The sequence below is a fragment of the Perissodus microlepis genome, chromosome 1 (genome assembly GCF_051167445.1).
Source record: "Perissodus microlepis isolate ML-2025 ecotype Zambia chromosome 1, ASM5116744v1, whole genome shotgun sequence".
NCBI classification, from domain to species: domain Eukaryota; kingdom Metazoa; phylum Chordata; class Actinopteri; order Cichliformes; family Cichlidae; genus Perissodus; species Perissodus microlepis.
Window position 1 is genome coordinate 14,918,319 of NC_140461.1, and position 19,106 is coordinate 14,937,424.

Below are 19,106 nucleotides of genomic sequence, written 5' to 3' on the forward strand. Positions count from 1 at the left end.
ATGTAACGGACTTCTGACAGACTACGTGTCGGCTGGAGTCAATAAAATACAACTCAATCTTTGCAGTCCAGAGCACCTCAAAGTATGACACTAACAGTCCTTCCTTAGACCGAATCAAGACAAGAGAAAGAGTGCAATGATGGTTAACAGTGAGACCTTAGTAGCTTCTCTTGCTCTCCCAGTTTGCAAACCTCAGTACTGGAACCAGTTTATATCGGCCTCACTGTTTCTGGATTGCACAAACACTACTTTTGCAATCCAGTTTCTTAGGAACAGATATGCTCCTCTGGTTCATGCAGTGTCTCATAAAGTAGGATAACATAGTGAGAAAGTTAAACAAGCACTCCAATTACTATTTTTGTGAATTTTCAGGCAATTATTTCACAGTTTAGACTTAAAAATAGGGTTAAAACTGTTAGCAGGGTTAATTATAGCCATAACTGCAGTACAATCAGCTTCATTATGTTTACCTGTGAATCCCTAAAGTGTAAATGCTTTGACCAAATTATAGGGAAACTAAGTGCCTCTTTATGTGATGTCAAAAGCAAAAGTTATGACGCCCTTGCCGGAAGCCTTTCATATTCTGCAGAAATTCTCTATAACCCACGAGTTGCGCAGTTTTAAATAGCGAGCAGTGGTTTTGTCTTAGTGAGGCTCACATATTTCTAGACATTTCCAAACTCGGCTTCCACTTACTGGAAGAGAAGCTTCAAGAAAACAACTCTTCTAACATGTGAAGGTTACCAGCGACCGTGGTGACACTAGATGCCCTATCATTATTACGGTATTTTAAGGGTTTATTTTGATGTGCAGTCTTTTTGTCTTTTTACTCTCATGCACCTGCATCCCAAAAATACCGACACCACACACTGCAAACTTTATTTAGGTCCACAGGGGCTTTTTGTCACATAGCAAGCTGCTGCTGCCACAACACGCCTATTATAACTCTGCTATGAAATGCTGCTCCCTGAAGAACAATTACAATGTCATCCAGGCAGACAAAACAGGTGCCGTCTCCGAGGTCCCCAGAGTCACTGCAGCAGCCACAGGGATGCTGTCTGGGACTTGATTCAGGCTGAAGGGCAAGGCGCTGCCTCAGAGCACAGATGAAGCTGCTCTGCTCTGTCATAGAGAACTCCGCTGCACCCACTGATTAATAAGTGATGTCTTCGATTGTTAGGAAGGGTTGTGCAACTAATATGAGACTGTGTTCAGTGTTATGAAACTGATGAAAACATTAGCAGTCCACAGGTGGTGTCTAATCTTTGACACTGTTTGAATAAATGTTGGTTTAATGTTGAATTTCATCCACATCCACAGTTTTTTCCCCTCTAAGGGTTCTACCGAGCTATGAATTAAATCTCTTCAGGTATTTGTATGTAACTAAGTGATAATAAATGAGGGACTGAAGTCAACTAATAGCCCCGACTCAAAAATAGGAGCTACTGCAGAATAGGCACCACGTGTCACCCTGACATGCTCTTTATTTCTTGCTCCCCTTTAAAAATATTAATCACAGCCAATACCAGAGTAACCACAGTCATTTCAAGCTCCTTGTTATCTGTTTGTTTATCCTCCCACATGTTTACCAATCGGGAGACTGAAGGTTTGTTGGGCTCATTACCAAGGGTGGTTACTCATGGTTTCAAGAGACAGATCCATATCTGCCCATGTATCACATTCTCCACTACTCGTGTTCAATGTTTATGGTGCCGCATATATCACAGCTCTAAAGGGCAGCACATGGAAAAACCAGATTTTCTTCACAGTTTTTATTTTTTTTATTTTTGAAGGAAATATTCATGAACTTGTTTAATTGATGGTACTTTGTTTTAATTACTCAACGCTGATTTAATTCTCAGAGCGTTAGTAAAACTCAATAACTTGTTTGGTAATTTACAAACCGCAGCCACAGAAAATAATGAACCAAAAGAGACCTATACACATGATCTGTGTTCATTTCCAGCTCCATAGTTTTACTCCAGGACTCAGGGGAGTAATTCACACAACTCACAAAGAGAAGTCTCTTTTATCCTACACACTAGGTCTTGGTGCAGCCCCTTAGGTCACCTGCTGTCTGAATTAAGCCTTTTTACCTCTATTCCTCCTCGTTTAAGGGTCTAAGCTGCAGGTGGGTGGAGCTGTTGTGCTCACAGGCAGAGATGAGCATAGCACTGATATGCCCTCTCTTTGTTATCACAGAGAGCCAAGATTAGAAAAAACTGTCTGAAAAGGCAGAGATGAAAGCAAACGGACATCTGAGCTTTGGCTTGCAGAGACTATTTGACGGTACCCTGACCTTATAAATATGAAGATCTAACATTATAACTGTATATTAGGCTATAATATATATTAGTATATTGCTTTTAAGCAAATAAGTACATACTTAAATTCAAAGTGCTTTAAAAAGAAAATCCAGTATAAATATTGAAAAACCATCATCAAAATGGAAAGGAAGAGCTTAAACTGCTTCTATGGTAAAAAGTATCATAAAATGTCAAGGTTTTTCTGAGACTGCTAGGTCACTTAAACATCATCTGATTGACTGTATTAGCTGTCAGTGAACTGCAGATTTAAAACAAACAAACAAAAAAAGTCTTCCTAACCCTGTTAAAGTTGGAACACGCTCAGCTAGTCCTTTTCTGTGCGGTTGTTCTGCTGCACAGAAAAGTGTAAATCAAAAATTTTCAGTTTCAAGCTAAACAGCAAACTCATCTGCTGATGAAAATCACGTGACAAGACAAAAAGGCCCCAGAGGATCCATTAAATGAACCTTGTGGTGGGAATGTTTTCTCAAAGGCTGTTTCCACATTAAATTTAGTGAGTGAAATTTGAACCTCAAGATAAACATCCTCAGTATTTGGTCTTGAAATGTCACTACAGTTGAGTCAAACTGTCTCCTAACTTTAACTGACTCTTAGAAATGAAGAGTGGGTTGTGTTAGAGCAGGTCACCATTTGACAGAAAGGTCAGGGGTTCAATCATCGTCTTCTCCGGTCTGCATGTTTTAAGTGCCCTTGGGCAAGATTCTGTAAACATAATTGCTCCCTATGCATGTGCGTGATCAATAAAAGCAATATGGCTTGTACTGTAAAAGTGCTTTGAGTGGTCATTAAGACTAGAAAAGCATTATATATAAAGGACAGTCCATTTAGCCTCCACATTTCTTGTGATTTACAGTGAAACTACTTAAATAGAGATTTTCCCTCCCATATTTTATGTAAGGAGAAAACAGGTTTTTATATATATGCTCAGCAGCAATAATAATAAATAAATAGAATGAATTCAAGTACTGCTATTATCCAAAGCTCTTCGCATTTGATTACCCATTCACATACTGATGATATGGAAGGCTGGGCCTAACCTCAAAATGCATTGGGGCTTTGGTGTGTTTTTGGATATGACAAATAGAGAACTGTGTGGCATCACCTTCTGAGCTAAAGTCACCAAATAAACCCAAATGCATTAACTGTAGTGTCATTATGGAGATGCACAGGCTGCAACATGGGGAATTTTGATGAACTATGTGATGCGTGTAACCTGACTGGTTAATGAGTGTTCAGCCCTCTTGTATGTGTGTGTCTACATGTGTGTCACCTTGCGAACACAGTGCCACTGCCACCCGGGAAGGTATAAGGATGCTGCTTTCTGAAGACGTGGCCAACTCTGCTGCAGGGGATGATCTCCAGACTGCCGCCACACTGCCACACACGAAATGAGATCTCTAAAAACACACACAGACATACACGCAGGCGGAAAAAATGAATAAAAACAGGTAAGTTAATTACTACAAGCCAAGAAAGAGTAGTTAAGTTAATCCACATCTGCATATCATGAATGTTTGGAGTGTGTTGACATTGTTAGATTTGCTCTCCAGCATTCAGCGTTCTTTAAATGAGCACAGCAATGTCTGAACTGTCAATCCAGTTCTGATTCATTGGACCGCCTCGAGAGGAGCCTGAATCACTCCGTCAGCTGTTTATTCTTACCAATTTCCCAAGTGCATTCAGACAAAAGCAAAAGGGAGACACAGCTGCTATTATATCATTGTACTGTTTGCAAATGAGCTCTATTGTGCACACTCTGCACTGACTCTAAACATTATTACACTGCCACTGTAATTACCTAAGATCAACTGTACTAAGGAAGACATCTTTTACCTAGATATGACAACCAAATTACTGAAGGATTTTCTATTATCTCGTTGTTGGCATGGGCACCCAGATGATCTCATGAGTTGATCACAGTGTGAGGCAAATCCACGTTGCTGCTTTAGCACCAGATCTCACAGGGGAGTGGAGATTTTATAACTGGGCAGGAATTTGTGGTTTTCTGAGCCAAAAGTGCAGCATTTATGAGGGAAAGAGATTACAGTTGCAAGCTCATTTAAGTCTTAAAGATATAGTTCAACATTTTGGAGAGACATGTATTTGGTTTTCTGCAGAGAATGAGATCAGAGGTTTGATACAATTATCACAGTTACATGTCAAGTATAACGATGCAGCCAGTAATCACGTAGCTTATCATTGAGCGTACAAACAACGGGAAACAGCAAACCCAGCTCTTTCCAAAGCTCACAAAATCCTCCGTTGTTTGTTTAGTGAAATCACTGTCCGGCATATAAGGATGTGCAAACATAACGTCAACAAAACAGCAAAAAATTGACTGCCTGTTGGATGCATAGAATCAGCAGACTCAGTAAACCCGTTCTTGATGTGTTTATGGCTTCAATTACTAATTTCAAGTCTTTTTAAACATAAAATTACAAAAAAAAAAAGTAAATAAATCAGGCTATGTTTTAGTGCAAGGTTATTTCGTTATTTAAAGTTGCTACTGAATGATCAGATGACAGCAGCAAAACGCTCGGCTTGAGCTTTAAAAGAAAAGAAGAAAAAGGGACTTCAATTGATTTGTGTCATCACTGAGTTTCATTGAGAAATAGAGCTGGGTGTCATCTGCATAGAAATGAAAGTGTATTGAGTGCAGTTCTAATAATATTACCTAAGGAAAGCATGTATACGGTAAAAAGGATCGGCCCCAACACGGAACCCTGTGGAACACCGTGTCTAACTTTAATGTGTAAAGAAGACAAAAACATTTAAATGCACAAATTTGGTTTGATATGATTCAAACCAATGCAGCACATGCCCTTGAATGCAAACAGACTGCTCTAGTCTGTATTAAAAGTTTATAACATTTTATACATTTATCATTTCATAATGATATAACATCATTATACTCAATGGACATATAGGACTGTGCTATTAAACCTGCTCAAAGAAAGCGAATGAGTGTATTTTCCAAAACACTCATTAACACCTTAAAAGCCTGGAGACATAAACGGGAAAACCAGGACATGCCTGCGACTTCACTTGACTTTCCACTTTTAATACCTGTGTTTTATGCAATTTTTGATTCTTTCACTGATCAAGACTTTCTATTCTTGCGACATCCATTAGACACTTTCTTCAGTCTACCGTGAGCTTCTAAATTGCACCACTCACCGAGATTTTCCCCTCCCCATACATCCATCATCATGTCGTACTTTCCCAGCTGCTCAAAGTACTCTTTATCCATGACAAACAGGCCACCTGCTATCATTGGTGTCCTGGAGGGGCAGAAAAATAACAAAAAAACAAGAAACAAGAAAATTGAGGCATTGGTAAAAATTGAGTAGATTAATACCCTGTTAGTTGCATATGATACAACCTGTAACTTTTGAAAGTGTGTTTGTCTTACTTTATCGGAGCGATCGGGTTGCCTTGTCTGGCTCGTCTCTGCTCCAGAGTCATGTAGTCCCATTTAAACACCAAATTCCAGTCAAAGCCTGCCAACATAAACACACAGACAAAAAAACACAGCACAATTACGACCATTAGCTGGGATTAAGTAGCAGTCTGGTTGTATAATTGGATTTGGCAGGTTCATATTAGATGACTGGGTAAATCAGCAGTTGCCTGACTTCAAAGGCAACTGCTGTAACTGTTTAAGTGTTAGCAGAGAGAGTTAAACTAGTGTAACTGGCATGTATCTGTTCTACAATACACTCCAATCAGCACAGCCAGTACACCACTTTGGCTTTTACATTAATATACCTCACAGACCCACACAAAAAAGAGAAATGTTGCAATGCAAGTGCCAACACTTGCTAATCCAGCCAAATTAAGAATGCGACTGCACGGCAGTTTCACATTCAGAACATTCAATTTTTTATTATGTGAAGTCGTTAATTAATTATTAATATAAAAAAGAGTGGGGTTTTTTTAAGCTATGAGTAGTTCTTCCATTTCCAGTGTGCATTGCACCGTATGTAAGCTATATCCATCAGCATCACAATGGACAAAAAAAGGATATTTAATGCGTAAAATCACATATATGACACCAATTATTTAATTAACTTGAATTCATTAATGTCCTTTCTGGTTATCATCTACTGGAGTTATACTCAAGAAGGCACATGCCCAAATCAGTTGGATTGGACATTAAACTGTCTTTAACCCACCAGCTCTCCAGTACAAAGTAGGCGTGATGTTCCATTCAGCCTATGTCAGAATAAAAGAAGGAACTGTCTAAAAGATTTACGATGAACAAGTGGGGGATCATGTGTGCTGCCTCGTGAGATAATAAGATAATATCTGCAATACTTTGAAGAGGAGGCACTGTTCAGTGAACATTTCCTGGTGAGAAACAGTTTGAAATATACCATGTTCCTCAGGAGGCCTTGCCTTAAGTATGAGAAATACCTGGAGAGAACAGTTTATGAACTACAGCACTGGATGGCAAAACACCTGATCTTAATGCGGCTGTGAGATAACAACGTCAATTCATTGTAAATGAAAAGCATTAAAAAGCAAATCCTCTAAAACCGTAATAAATGCAAAGCCTCGCTGTCAAGCTCGACTGACTAGACTACACAGGAGTCGAGTGTGTCTTTTGTGTACTTTACCTCCTTTCAGATCGGCAGAGGCGCCGACATATTGAAAGTTGTCCATGTTGATGACATCAATGATGGGAGAAACTACCCGTGTCTTATCCTGAGAAGGAAACACGGAGACAGTAATTAAACAAAGCAACTTCAAGGATGGATGCAGGTTTGGAATATCATCAATAAATATTTACTACAAGTTAATTAAAAAGGACTAAATTACGCAGAACTACAAAGGACTCAGAGCACTTAACTGTGTTTGTGAAATTTTAGAGCGTAAGTAAATATTCCAATCTGCAAGCTTATTTTATGTTCTATATTTAGTTTACTGCCACGTTTATGACGTAAAACTGAACGTTAATCAGCCATTTCCTACCAACACCAAAACAAACCCAAGCTTTAAAATCACAGAGCCACATCACCCGGCAGTTCGAAGAAAGGATTACTCAAGCGGCCCGAATGACGAAAACAGAAACAGCTTGCAGATATTGGGAAGTTCATTTGTTTGAGCCTGCGACATTTTTATAAGACAAGGTTTCACAGTGTATGGTGGGATTCATTATTTAGAGAAGCAGCTAAAGCAAAAGAAAAACAAAGTGAATTACTCTGACGGCGCAGCGTTTCAGACTTGGCTCCAGGCATTTATTAACGAGGGAACAACAAAACAGCACATTCGGGAGGATCAAATGCAGAATCAGACTGTTTTAAGTCAAATCAGATACATTTTTAAAGAACAACCTCAATTTTATACACAGTGTCCCATTTCAGATTAAGATTACAGTCAATCATGAAGCTCCTTTTTGAAGTCTTTATTTTAAAAAAAAGGCTTCGCTCTAAATATCACCAGACTGTGTCTGTAAGAGAGCTCGGTTTGGGTTTATAAAGTTTTTCCTTTAATGGAAATAAAAATCAAATTGCCAGCCCCAAAAGATAAAAGATCTTGTCACCCATCAAGATCTGCATGTCTCACACTGTCAGGTTTAGCTGTGATAATGGGCTTTTATAATGAAAACAGTCCCAACATTCCTGTGTGAATGAAATGTAGTCATGCGCTCCTTGTTTCTCACATGAATGTTAACAAGACACTGACTGATTATAAGCTCAGGGGCGCTGCTTTGTAGCCAACCCCAGCCTCTGTGTAAAGGATTAGATGGAAAAAACATGAATTGGATTAATTTTATGCGTATTTTACTGGGATACACTGGTCAGGTACTTTATCAGGTCAACCTTGCTATTTTGGGAATGGATCCACTTTTGTCTCCAGAGCTGCTTTAATTTCTCGTGGCACAGATTCGACAGAGTGCTGGACATTGCTCAAAGATTTTATTCCATACTGACATGACAGCATCACAGAGTTGATGCAATTTTTTCAACTGCATTTCCATGATGGAAATCTCCACAATATATCCTAAAGTTGCTCTATTTGAATAAAAATCTGGGGATTGTTGAGGCCCACTGAGCACTTGTGAACTGTGGTCAGAAGGGGTCAGCACCAATACTTAGACAAGCCATGGTGTCCAAACAATGCTCAGTTGGGAGTAAAGGGTCCAAATCTCTGCCATTACACTACCACCAGCCTAAACTGTTGATACAAGGCAGAATGGATCCATCCTTTGACCAGAATTTGACTCCAACATCTGAATGTTGCAACATTTTTCCAATCTTCTATTTTCCAATCTTAGTGAGCCCGTCTGAACTGTAGCCTGAGTTTCCTGCTCTCAGCTGACAGGAGTGGCACCCAGTGCGGTCTTTTGCTTGGTGTAGCCCATCTGCTTCAAGGCAAATGTGTTGTGTGTTCAGAGATGCTTTTTTGCATATCTTGGTTGTTACAAGCGGTTATTTGAGTTACTGTATTTTTGGGCCATTCCCTATAAAGCCTAGAGATGGCTCTGTTGTTAAATCCCAGTAGATTAGTAGTTTATGAGATACTTAGGCCACTCCCCCTGGCATCAACTCCCACGCTACATTCAATGTTGAAAGTTAGCAGGTTGTCTTGACTGTATCTACAAACTTAAATCCACTGAGCTGCTGCCATGTGATTGGCTAAATGGATATTTTCAATGAGCTGTAGGTAAGACGAGTACCTAATAATAAAGTAACTGTGAGTGTTCGGAAACTTTCCCCCTAAAAGATTTATTTTGTTTCCAGTGTTTTTGTGGTTTTTAATGAGCATTTTGTAGTTTGTTGGCCGTTTTCTTTTTAGATCAAACTATGGTATCATCATTTAAACCATTTATGAGCACAATCACAACATGTGAACTGTTTTTCACTTATCAATGGTAAATGGACTGATTATTATAGATTGTATGTCTGTGAAGGTTCTCAGTCATCCAGGTCATCGTAGTCAAAGGAGCTTGCAAAGAAAAGCGTCTGGACTTCTTTAAGTTACTTGAAGACGTTTCACCTCTCATCCGAGAAGCTTCTTCAGTTCTAAGGTCAAGGGAGTGAAAGGGGAGTGAAAGAAGCCATCTATGTCCACTGTGAGCGACCATCTTTGAACAGAGGCGGGGGTTTACGACACCAACTCTCTGCCATCTATAATCCAGTTTTGAGATCCCTTCCCAGACGCCTTAACGCCCACTCACATCCTGGGCCATCTGACCTCAGGAATTCGCATGATAAGGTGGGGCCAGGTTTCACAATGAACACACCCGAAACTCTGGCTGATTGGGACCCACACCCAGTTTCACACCTTGGCTCAGGCGATTAGAGGATCATCAGGGGGTCCTTTTGTCCCTCTGTGGGGGGATACTCCCACTAGGTTTATATCTGGGACTCTCCACCATTTGACCTTAGAACTGAAGAAGCTTCTCGGATGAGAGGTGAAACGTCTTCAAGTAACTTAAAGAAGTCCAGATGCTTTTCTTTGCAAGCTCCTTTGATTATAGATTGTATTTGAGCACTCAAAGCACTTTAAACAACATGCTCCTTTCACACGCATTCATACAAGCACTTTTATCTACACTATATAGTGTCTAACAATTACACGGTGATACTTTGGCATGCAGACTGGAGCAGCCAAGAATCAAACCACTACATGTCTACGATGCAGACATTTTTCCCCCCACTCTGACTAAAGATAACAGGTCAGTGCACAAGAAATTGGGCTGAATCCAGTGTAGTGTTTACATGTGTCAATCAATGCACAGTGACATAACTGACTGCCTTTGTTTCCTTCTATTGGTCTATTAAATGGTTTACTCTGTCCCTCTGAAACCAATTAAAATTTCAACAGGTTTTCTGGGCATTTTCACTATGAATGAGTTGTTTATATCACACTTTTGCTTTGGAATGGCTCCACAGTGTAGTGGCTTACACATTCTCCCAACAAGCAAAAGATACAAAGTTTGTATCTTTCCCGGGAGGAGAAGCAAATCCCTTTTGGGTTGTGTCGGCAAGGCGTACAAACTTGTAGAGCAACACATCATGGTGACCCCTTTAGAATAAGGGATTAGTTGAAAGTAGCTTATTTTTTTTTATTATTTTGCTTCAGATTTTAAACCAATTAGAATCAAAAACAAGGCTATATGCAAACATAACTCAGTTAAAAGGGCACTTTTCATTTCAAGCTGTCGTATTAGAAGAAAGATGGCCAAAGTGCAACAATTTCACTGTCTGGCGAGATCTTCTTCAGAGCGTGCCCTGACGGATAAAACCGAAAATTCAATGCCAGTCTTTAAGAGGAAACCCCCCCCCCCCCCCATCTAATTTGTATCTTAACTATTGTTTTTCACTTGTTTGTTCACTGGGATATGTGCTCAAATGTATTATAATGATGTTAAGATACAAAGTTGTACGCTGTGTGTGCGCGTACCTCAGCCACTCTTTCAAGCAGCGGCTCTAGCCAGTGGTCATTACATTCACAGTGAGAGTCCAGGAAGGTGAGGACTGGTGCTGTGGCAGCATCTGCACCACGAACTCTTGATCGCATCAAGCCTGAGGGAAGTTATAAAAAGAAGTGTGATTAAAAACAACAGTCCTGCTGCCAGACTGAACACTTTCATCCCACATGGTGTGCAGCAGCACTGAGATTTCTTTCGGGCATAAAAGTTATGATAAAACCTTTTTCTTCTGAAGTACCTTCTCTGCGGTCATTTCTCAACACGCGTACTTTCTCAATCTTCCCCAGCAGCGCTCCATCCTCAGCTGGAACACATACAGACACACACAGAGCAGTGATGTTTATTTGTATTTTCACGCTGATGATGCTAGCTTTGTTTGCGTGTGTTCACACAACTCACGATTATCACTGTAGTCATCAACCAGAATGATCTCTTTGACAAAGTGAGGTGGACTTTTCTTCAGGACACTAAACAGAGTGAGATCATATAAAAATACAGCACATCTGCCTCAGAAATTGAAAAGAAAAGTACACAAGGCTCAGTATACACGCCTACCTGACCACAGTCCGCAGCAGAGCAGAGCGAGCCTCATTGTGGAAGGTGATGACAACGCTCGAGGCCGGCAGGTCTGACTTCCACTGCTTATGTCTGCAACTGCACAAAAACAAGACAAAACCCCCCAAAGACATAAAAATTAGGGAAAAAAAGAAAAAAAATGGTTAAAGTATGAATGCTTACATGTGTAGACAAACACGCCCACACACACAAACAATCACGTCACCGAATGTGTGAGCCAAGCTGTGAGCTGGAACTGGTCAGTAAAGCGATTCTGAACACAATAAATACGATGGCGCACATAGTGACACTGACACACACACAGAGGATGCAATGACACACACTCTCATGGAGTAATGCTCTGCTGCGGCTGGGATTGACACTGGGTTTATCATACCGTGAGGCAAAAATCCCATGAGATGACGGGTGTGCCTGTGTATGCGTGTATGTGTGTGTGCGAGCATGCCCAAAAAGACAAATCCTGCACTGAATTTAAAGTAAGGAACATGAGTGATAGGGCACTACATGAGAGGAGAGTGACAAGACAGAGAGGAGAAGGAGGAGGAGGAGGAGGAGGGAGCCGATAAGGGCATGAAGAAGCATGGAGAAAACTTTCTATTCCATCTGTCACTTAACTACAGCCACTCTGTCAAACCTTGAGGTAAAAACTCAGAACAGATATGTTTTACAAGATCACATGTGAAGGTGTGCCATTAGTATTGGCTGTCACACTTGCTTAGTTGCTGTATTCCTGTTCATTTCTACTGGGGAAAAAAGCATCAGAGATTCAAGTCATTTTGATCCTGCGTTGAAAACAACTAGGTGCTTGGGCTGAAACAAAAACAACTGGGCTATTTTTTCCTCCTGGAAATGTTTCACAATGATTGCTGCAGCACGCTCACAAATTACAAAGACATCGATACCAGATCAATAGGAGACACATCCTTGCTCTTTTTAGTAGGCTAATGGCTCCAACTGTCTACTTTTGACCAACATATAAGTAAGGCCAGGTGACTACTTTAACTACGGCAGCTGGACTAATCATTTAGACTATTATGGAGTAGGTCAGTAACATGTTTGGAATCCTCTTCTTTTTTATATAAATAACATCAAAAAAGTCTGTGAAGGTTCTCAGTCATCCAGGTCATCGTAGTCAAAGGAGCTTGCAAAGAAAAGCGTCTGGACTTCTTTAAGTTTACTTGAAGACGTTTCACCTCTCATCCGAGAAGCTTCTTCAGTTCTAAGGTCAAATGGTGGAGAGTCCCAGATATAAACCTAGTGGGAGTATCCCCCCACAGAGGGACAAAAGGACCCCCTGATGATCCTCTAATCGCCTGAGCCAAGGTGTGAAACTGGGTGTGGGTCCCAATCAGCCAGAGTTTCGGGTGTGTTCATTGTGAAACCTGGCCCCACCTTATCATGCGAATTCCTGAGGTCAGATGGCCCAGGATGTGAGTGGGCGTTAAGGCGTCTGGGAAGGGATCTCAAAACTGGATTATAGATGGCAGAGAGTTGGTGTCGTAAACCACCGCCTCTGTTCAAAGATGGTCGCTCACAGTGGACATAGATGGCTTCTTTCACTCCTCTTTCAAACCATCTGTCCTCTCTGTCCAAAATGTGAACATTGGCATCCTCGAAAGAGTGTCCTTTATCCTTAAGATGCAGATGGACTGCTGAGTCTTGTCCTGTGGAGGTGGCTCTTCTGTGTTGTGCCATGCGCTTGTGAAGTGGCTGTTTGGCCCAGCAACACGCTCAGACAAAAACTGGTTCACCCGAAAGACAAAACGCCAAAACACAGACTTAACAATGTGGTGTATGCTGTACAGTGCAGCGAGGAATGCCCAGACCTCTACATTGGAGAGACCAAACAGCCACTTCACAAGCGCATGGCACAACACAGAAGAGCCACCTCCACAGGACAAGACTCAGCAGTCCATCTGCATCTTAAGGATAAAGGACACTCTTTCGAGGATGCCAATGTTCACATTTTGGACAGAGAGGACAGATGGTTTGAAAGAGGAGTGAAAGAAGCCATCTATGTCCACTGTGAGCGACCATCTTTGAACAGAGGCGGGGGTTTACGACACCAACTCTCTGCCATCTATAATCCAGTTTTGAGATCCCTTCCCAGACGCCTTAACGCCCACTCACATCCTGGGCCATCTGACCTCAGGAATTCGCATGATAAGGTGGGGCCAGGTTTCACAATGAACACACCCGAAACTCTGGCTGATTGGGACCCACACCCAGTTTCACACCTTGGCTCAGGCGATTAGAAGATCATCAGGGGGTCCTTTTGTCCCTCTGTGGGGGGATACTCCCACTAGGTTTATATCTGGGACTCTCCACCATTTGACCTTAGAACTGAAGAAGCTTCTCGGATGAGAGGTGAAACGTCTTCAAGTAAACTTAAAGAAGTCCAGACGCTTTTCTTTGCAAGCTCCTTTGACAACATCAAAAAAGTCTAATATCAACATATTTCAAGGTATTTCACAAGCAAAGTATGGAGGGGTGTTTAGAATTCTATAAGATTATGAAAAATAAAACCACAGAGAATTTGAAGAACTTATGCACGGTAGATTGCAATTATCTATGGAGCAAAATAAAAGCTTGGTACTTGTCATGCCTATGACCTTCATTGCTTCAGGGAGCACTGGATGAAAACAAGCAATTCTGTAGTGGAAATATCTACACGGCCTCAGGGACTCGAGCAAGAATCAGCATCACTGAATACAGTTTCTCTCTGCATTAATAAAAACAACTTTAAACTCTCCCTTTGCAAAGAAATAAAACAGCGATCGGAGTTCTTTTAGGAGCAACTGAGGCAGAGAGGAAAACTGGAGGCTATTTTCTGTAGGATATGAAAAAAAAGGACTTGTTTTGGAGCAACGTCTGCGGTCATGGAGATTAAATTATTTTCTGGGCTGACTTGCTCGTTTCAGCAAGACCATGGTAAACCACAACCTGCGCGTACTGCAGCGGCACAGCTCCACTGTAAGTGTTCACGTGATAAAGCCCGTAGTCTCGGTTTTTCACTCGCTCAAAGCATTTGGTGCGTCATGAAATTTAAAAACCATACGAAACCAAAAAAGGCTGGGAACACATTTAATTTTGTTCCTCAGTTCTTACATGCTTACAGTGGTGTTTAAAGACAAGATGACGCTGCACCCTGTCACAACTTCACTGAAATGTTTTTAAAGGGATCAAATTGAATGAGAATATACATTAATAAATATCTTAGTTTAAACACGTGATATGGAATGTTTGTATTAATCATTTAAACCCTATATCATACCAAATATAGAGGACTTAAACTTTCACCATGACTTTTTTTATGCTTGCTTCTTAAGAAGTTATTTGTTAGTATTGCTTAGTCCATGTGAGATATATCCAAGATAAAGAAGTCTCTACAAGTCCAGGAAATGGTGTTCCAAATATTTTGGAAACAGGGTTGGATGCTACATATATAAATCCCTTTTTCTGCTGCTGTATTAGAAAAAGTAAAAACGTGCTCTTTAGGGTTTCAACACTTCAGCGGTGCCTGTTCTTTAGGTGTAAGGCCTTTCTGCTGACATTTTTTCACACAATCCAGCGATTTGGTCTTTATTAACAAAAGGGTAGTACCAGAAGTTAGGACATGTAACCAGACTTATACAACACTAATGGACTTTTCACTGCCAAAAAGGCCTGTTGAGATCCAAGCTGACTAAAACCTAATATTCTTCTAATAAAAGAATCCAAACGAAGTCATTTTATGATTTTGTTTTGTCCGTTACAACAAGCAGAACAATACGCAGCTTTTACAGCCTGTGGGTTTATTTTAGCACTAAGGCAGACAGTGTCTGCTCCACTGCTACTTCCTGGTTTCCACTGTAACCACAATAGCGAGAGTTCCTGAGAGATCTTATTCAGTCTGGGATCAATTAGTCAAATCAACGAATGTGATAAGACAGCATGTATTCGCAAAAAAAACCCCTTTCGATCACCCATGAAAAAGCAGAAGTTAAGAGGGATGTCATTGTGTTTCACATATTAGCTGTGTGTGTGTGCAGTGACATAGGTACGTACTGATCATGTCTCGTGTCTGGTACAGCTCTGTCCATTCGGAGTTTGTCGCTTTCCACCTGGTTGAACTTATTTCTGGCGTAGGGGTCTTGACCTGGCCGGACCACCGTGGCTCCAACATACAGATCCTGGTCAAAATCCTGCCAGCGCACCTTACCTGGATGGACACACACACACACACACACACACACACACACACACATACATTAGGCACATCTCCAACCAGAGATATCCACAGTAGATGCGAGGCACACACTGCTTCCCAGTCAGTTCTGTGACCACTTGACCAGGCTCATTTATTTGAAGGTGCCATTTCCTTCAAGGTCACCTTTTTGTGCGCCAGCAGTGACTTGATTTTGGGTTTGATGTGGCCAAAAAGCAGCATGCAGCACAGGTCAGATTGTTTCTCTCAAATGTTTTCCCTCCATGTGCCTCGGGACATTACAGCAGAACTTTGTGTTGACAGTCTGGCGCAAAAGCCACTGTGACTGTCCACGCTCCTACTTCAGCTGAAAACTACTCTTTGATCTCTCGGTCATAGCCAGAGACACAGCTCTCATCACAAGCAGCGATTCTTCACAGGACATTTGGGTCATTTTGAAAGAGAAGTTGATGTTTGTATTGCCAGGGTGCAACCTAAATATAGCAACTCTAAAAGGAGCGCAGGTGTGTGTGTGAGAAGACAACCTTCAAAAGGTAAAACTGGGTAAATTTAAATCAGGTTTGCTTTCTGATTCTAACCTCAGATCTTTTTGTAAAAGCACCATCTATAATATGATGCTATAAACCCACAAAAATGGTATATTAAATATTCAAATGCACTCCAAAAATATTAAAAACACTGGTGGTAAAAAACTGGTGAACCTAGGTTTTAATACGAAATATTTTCTCATGTGAATTTCTGGGAAATCACGTTAAATAAATACAGCACATCCAAAAATAAAAGCCACCACCAAACGCGATATTAAAACCTTCAACAAAGGCTGCGAATGCGTCTGACGAATGAATGGGATTACAGATCAGTGGGAATATGAAATGTAGGAGGCAGCCTGGCTGATGCAAGAATCCTTCACGACTGACAGCGAGGAAACCTGGCTGCTTCAAGCTGCTGCTTGACGAGGCAGCGACATGGCACTGAGGAAAGCTGACATGAAATTTATGCCGCCTGTATGCGAAAATACGCGGGAGACAACTCAGCCGACAGGGCGAGACTACTTTGGTAAAGCCAGGAAACACAAAAGAACATTTAATATGCACCGCAGACAGTCAGGAGGTGGGGGGGGGGAGCACTTGTTAACTTGTTGCAGTTTAGAAACATGATTTATGAGCTCAGTATAAATGAAAATATTTTTTTAGTGTTTTGTGTCGTGTCTGTTTGACCAAAATACTGAAACACTGCAGAATAAACAGAGAAAGCCGTCACGTTTAATTTCACAGTTTATCTCCGACTATTGAGACGCAGACACACACCAATAATAACGCAACTAATTAGCTGGGTGCAGCTGCCACGCTAACGACTCGAGCATGTGGCAGTGAGAGATTACGCCATCTCCCCCAGCATAGATGAGCGCGTGGATGGCAGAGAAATTGGAGAGCGCGTGTGCGTCTGCGCGCGTCTCCTGTGGCAGCACGTGAACGTGGTTCGCGTGTCAATTAGCCGAAGCTCGCGACGATGATCCGCTCGCGACTGTGTAACGGTGCCTCGGAGACGCGTGCGTCAGAGTGTGTGATGTCCTTGCTGATATCTGTGTTTAGTGGCAGCGAGTAAGCGATGTGGTGAAATGAATGTTAAACCCGGGGTTGATTACTCCGCTTCCTTCAGCGGATTAACGCTCCGCTCTCTCCGGGTTTGCCCCGTTTTTCTGCTGTGTTCGCGATACCGCGAGGCCTCTTCGGCAGGTACATCCATGTGCGCTCAGCCTCAGTCTCTGTCATGCAGTACTGGCCAAAGATGCGATCCGCTGGCTGAAATTATAGCTGTTTGAACAGCTTTCACTCTCACTCCGACTCTCGGTCGCTGAACTGTTTCAGCCCACAGCGGCTGACTGGTTGTTGTTTTTGTTTGTTGCCGCATTTTGTAGAAATCCCTCGTCGCGTTTCCAAGTGATGCTAACTGCCAAAAAGGATTCAATTTCAGTGTCATTCCCCAGTCTGTGCTGAACCATGAGCCCTCACTGCCTAGCAGACAGCTCAGAGGGCACCAGTGCTCGATGTGTATTTAATGGATGCGTTTCAATTGAGATGCATCCTATGGAAGCCCGTTTCCGCCACTAAATAAAAACAAAAAAGCTAGTATCCATAACTCGAAATTTCGAGTTATTTTCTCGAAATTTCGACTTATTAACTCGAAATTTCGACTTATTAACTCGAAATTTCGAGAAAAGTAACTCAAAATTTCGAGTTACTTTTCTCAAAATTTCGAGTTAGCTCTGCCAATCAAAAATATATGTGAATGAGGTCGCTTTCTTGTTACCCGGAAGCATATGGCGCAGAGGAACGCGCTCTCAAAAACGGATCCCAACAAATTGGCGCTTTCGCGAGTACGTTTGCTGATAGTAACACCATGTGATTCAGCTAATAACACAGGGATTTCATCATTTGTGAAGCCAGGCTGAAAACACTCAGCAATCTGTGCATTCACGACTGGATGTAATACCGGTAGCTTAGCTGTAGCATTTGTAGCTGAGGGCTTCAGCTTCCGGGTAACAAGGAAATGACGTTATTCACGTAGTTTACTGATTGGCAGCGCAAACTCGAAATTTCGAGTTACTTTTCTCAAAATTTTGAGTTAATAAATCGAAATTTCGAGTTAATATGTCGAAATTTCGAGAAAACAACTCGGAATTTCGAGAAAATAACTCGAAATTTTGAGTTATGGATCCTTTTTTTTTTTTTTAGTGGCGGAAACGGGCTTCCATAGCATCCTGATCCCACTGCCTGAACTCCAGACTGCAGCACCAATCTGTGCCGCTGCTCCCGTGCACCAAGTGATGCATTCACGAACCTGCCACTTAGTCACTGAGAAGGATGTTAATATGCAAAAGCTAAAAGATTCCCAAGTTATTGAATTTGGCGTTACTGAAGCTGCATTACTATTTTAGGCTTAAGTAGGGAAAAGACTGCTTCCCCATGTGCTACAAAACACTCCGTAGATTCATAGGACTGCGACTGCTGAAAATGCGCCCACACAGAGTCATTTATCAAGACCTCGATTCACTACGGCACTTCATCTATAAATAAATGAATACTCTGACCAACACTGCCACTGTCTGCGTCTTATTCAGCAAATAGCTAGAAAGAAGTAGATAAATGGAAGGGCGTCAAATCTGAATTTTTATAACGCGTTTTCAGCAGATTTAGAAACTAAAATCGCAGCAGAGAATTGGATCGCTCCACTTGCAGGGACTGAGATTAACACACCACAGTTGGCTAAAGCTTGTGACAAGTTAAATCACTATAATAACAGAAATATGCGCTAAACACACAGACTGAAACAACTCTGTTGTTTCACTGGCACAAAGACTAAAACGTTTTGGGAAGAGGTCGAGGTGACGCGTGAGAAAATTTGTTCAGAAAGAAATTCCACTGGACTCTGAGCCGCTTCGACTCCTTTGCATCCACAAGAACATAAATATAAAAAGTAAACAAAGTGGCGTCAGCTAAAGTTGTAGCCAAAAATCTATAAAAGCATCATTTTAAATAACTACACTCAGCAGCCA

The 19,106-nt window shown here is 41.4% G+C and overlaps 1 protein-coding gene across 2 annotated transcripts in view; it reads right to left on the reverse strand.

Annotated features, from left to right (window-relative positions):
• Positions 1-19,106, reverse strand: part of galnt2 (UDP-N-acetyl-alpha-D-galactosamine:polypeptide N-acetylgalactosaminyltransferase 2) — a 77,331-nt gene that overhangs the window by 9,156 nt on the left and 49,069 nt on the right. For both annotated transcript variants that reach the window (XM_084931405.1, XM_084931413.1), the window contains 9 exons: positions 15,391-15,544; positions 11,323-11,421; positions 11,167-11,234; positions 11,006-11,071; positions 10,740-10,861; positions 6,947-7,034; positions 5,740-5,827; positions 5,505-5,608; positions 3,598-3,724 (listed from right to left, as the gene is read on the reverse strand). In XM_084931405.1, coding sequence (XP_084787531.1) covers positions 3,598-3,724; positions 5,505-5,608; positions 5,740-5,827; positions 6,947-7,034; positions 10,740-10,861; positions 11,006-11,071; positions 11,167-11,234; positions 11,323-11,421; positions 15,391-15,544 — 916 coding nt within the window. The remainder of the gene's footprint in view (positions 1-3,597; positions 3,725-5,504; positions 5,609-5,739; positions 5,828-6,946; positions 7,035-10,739; positions 10,862-11,005; positions 11,072-11,166; positions 11,235-11,322; positions 11,422-15,390; positions 15,545-19,106) is intronic.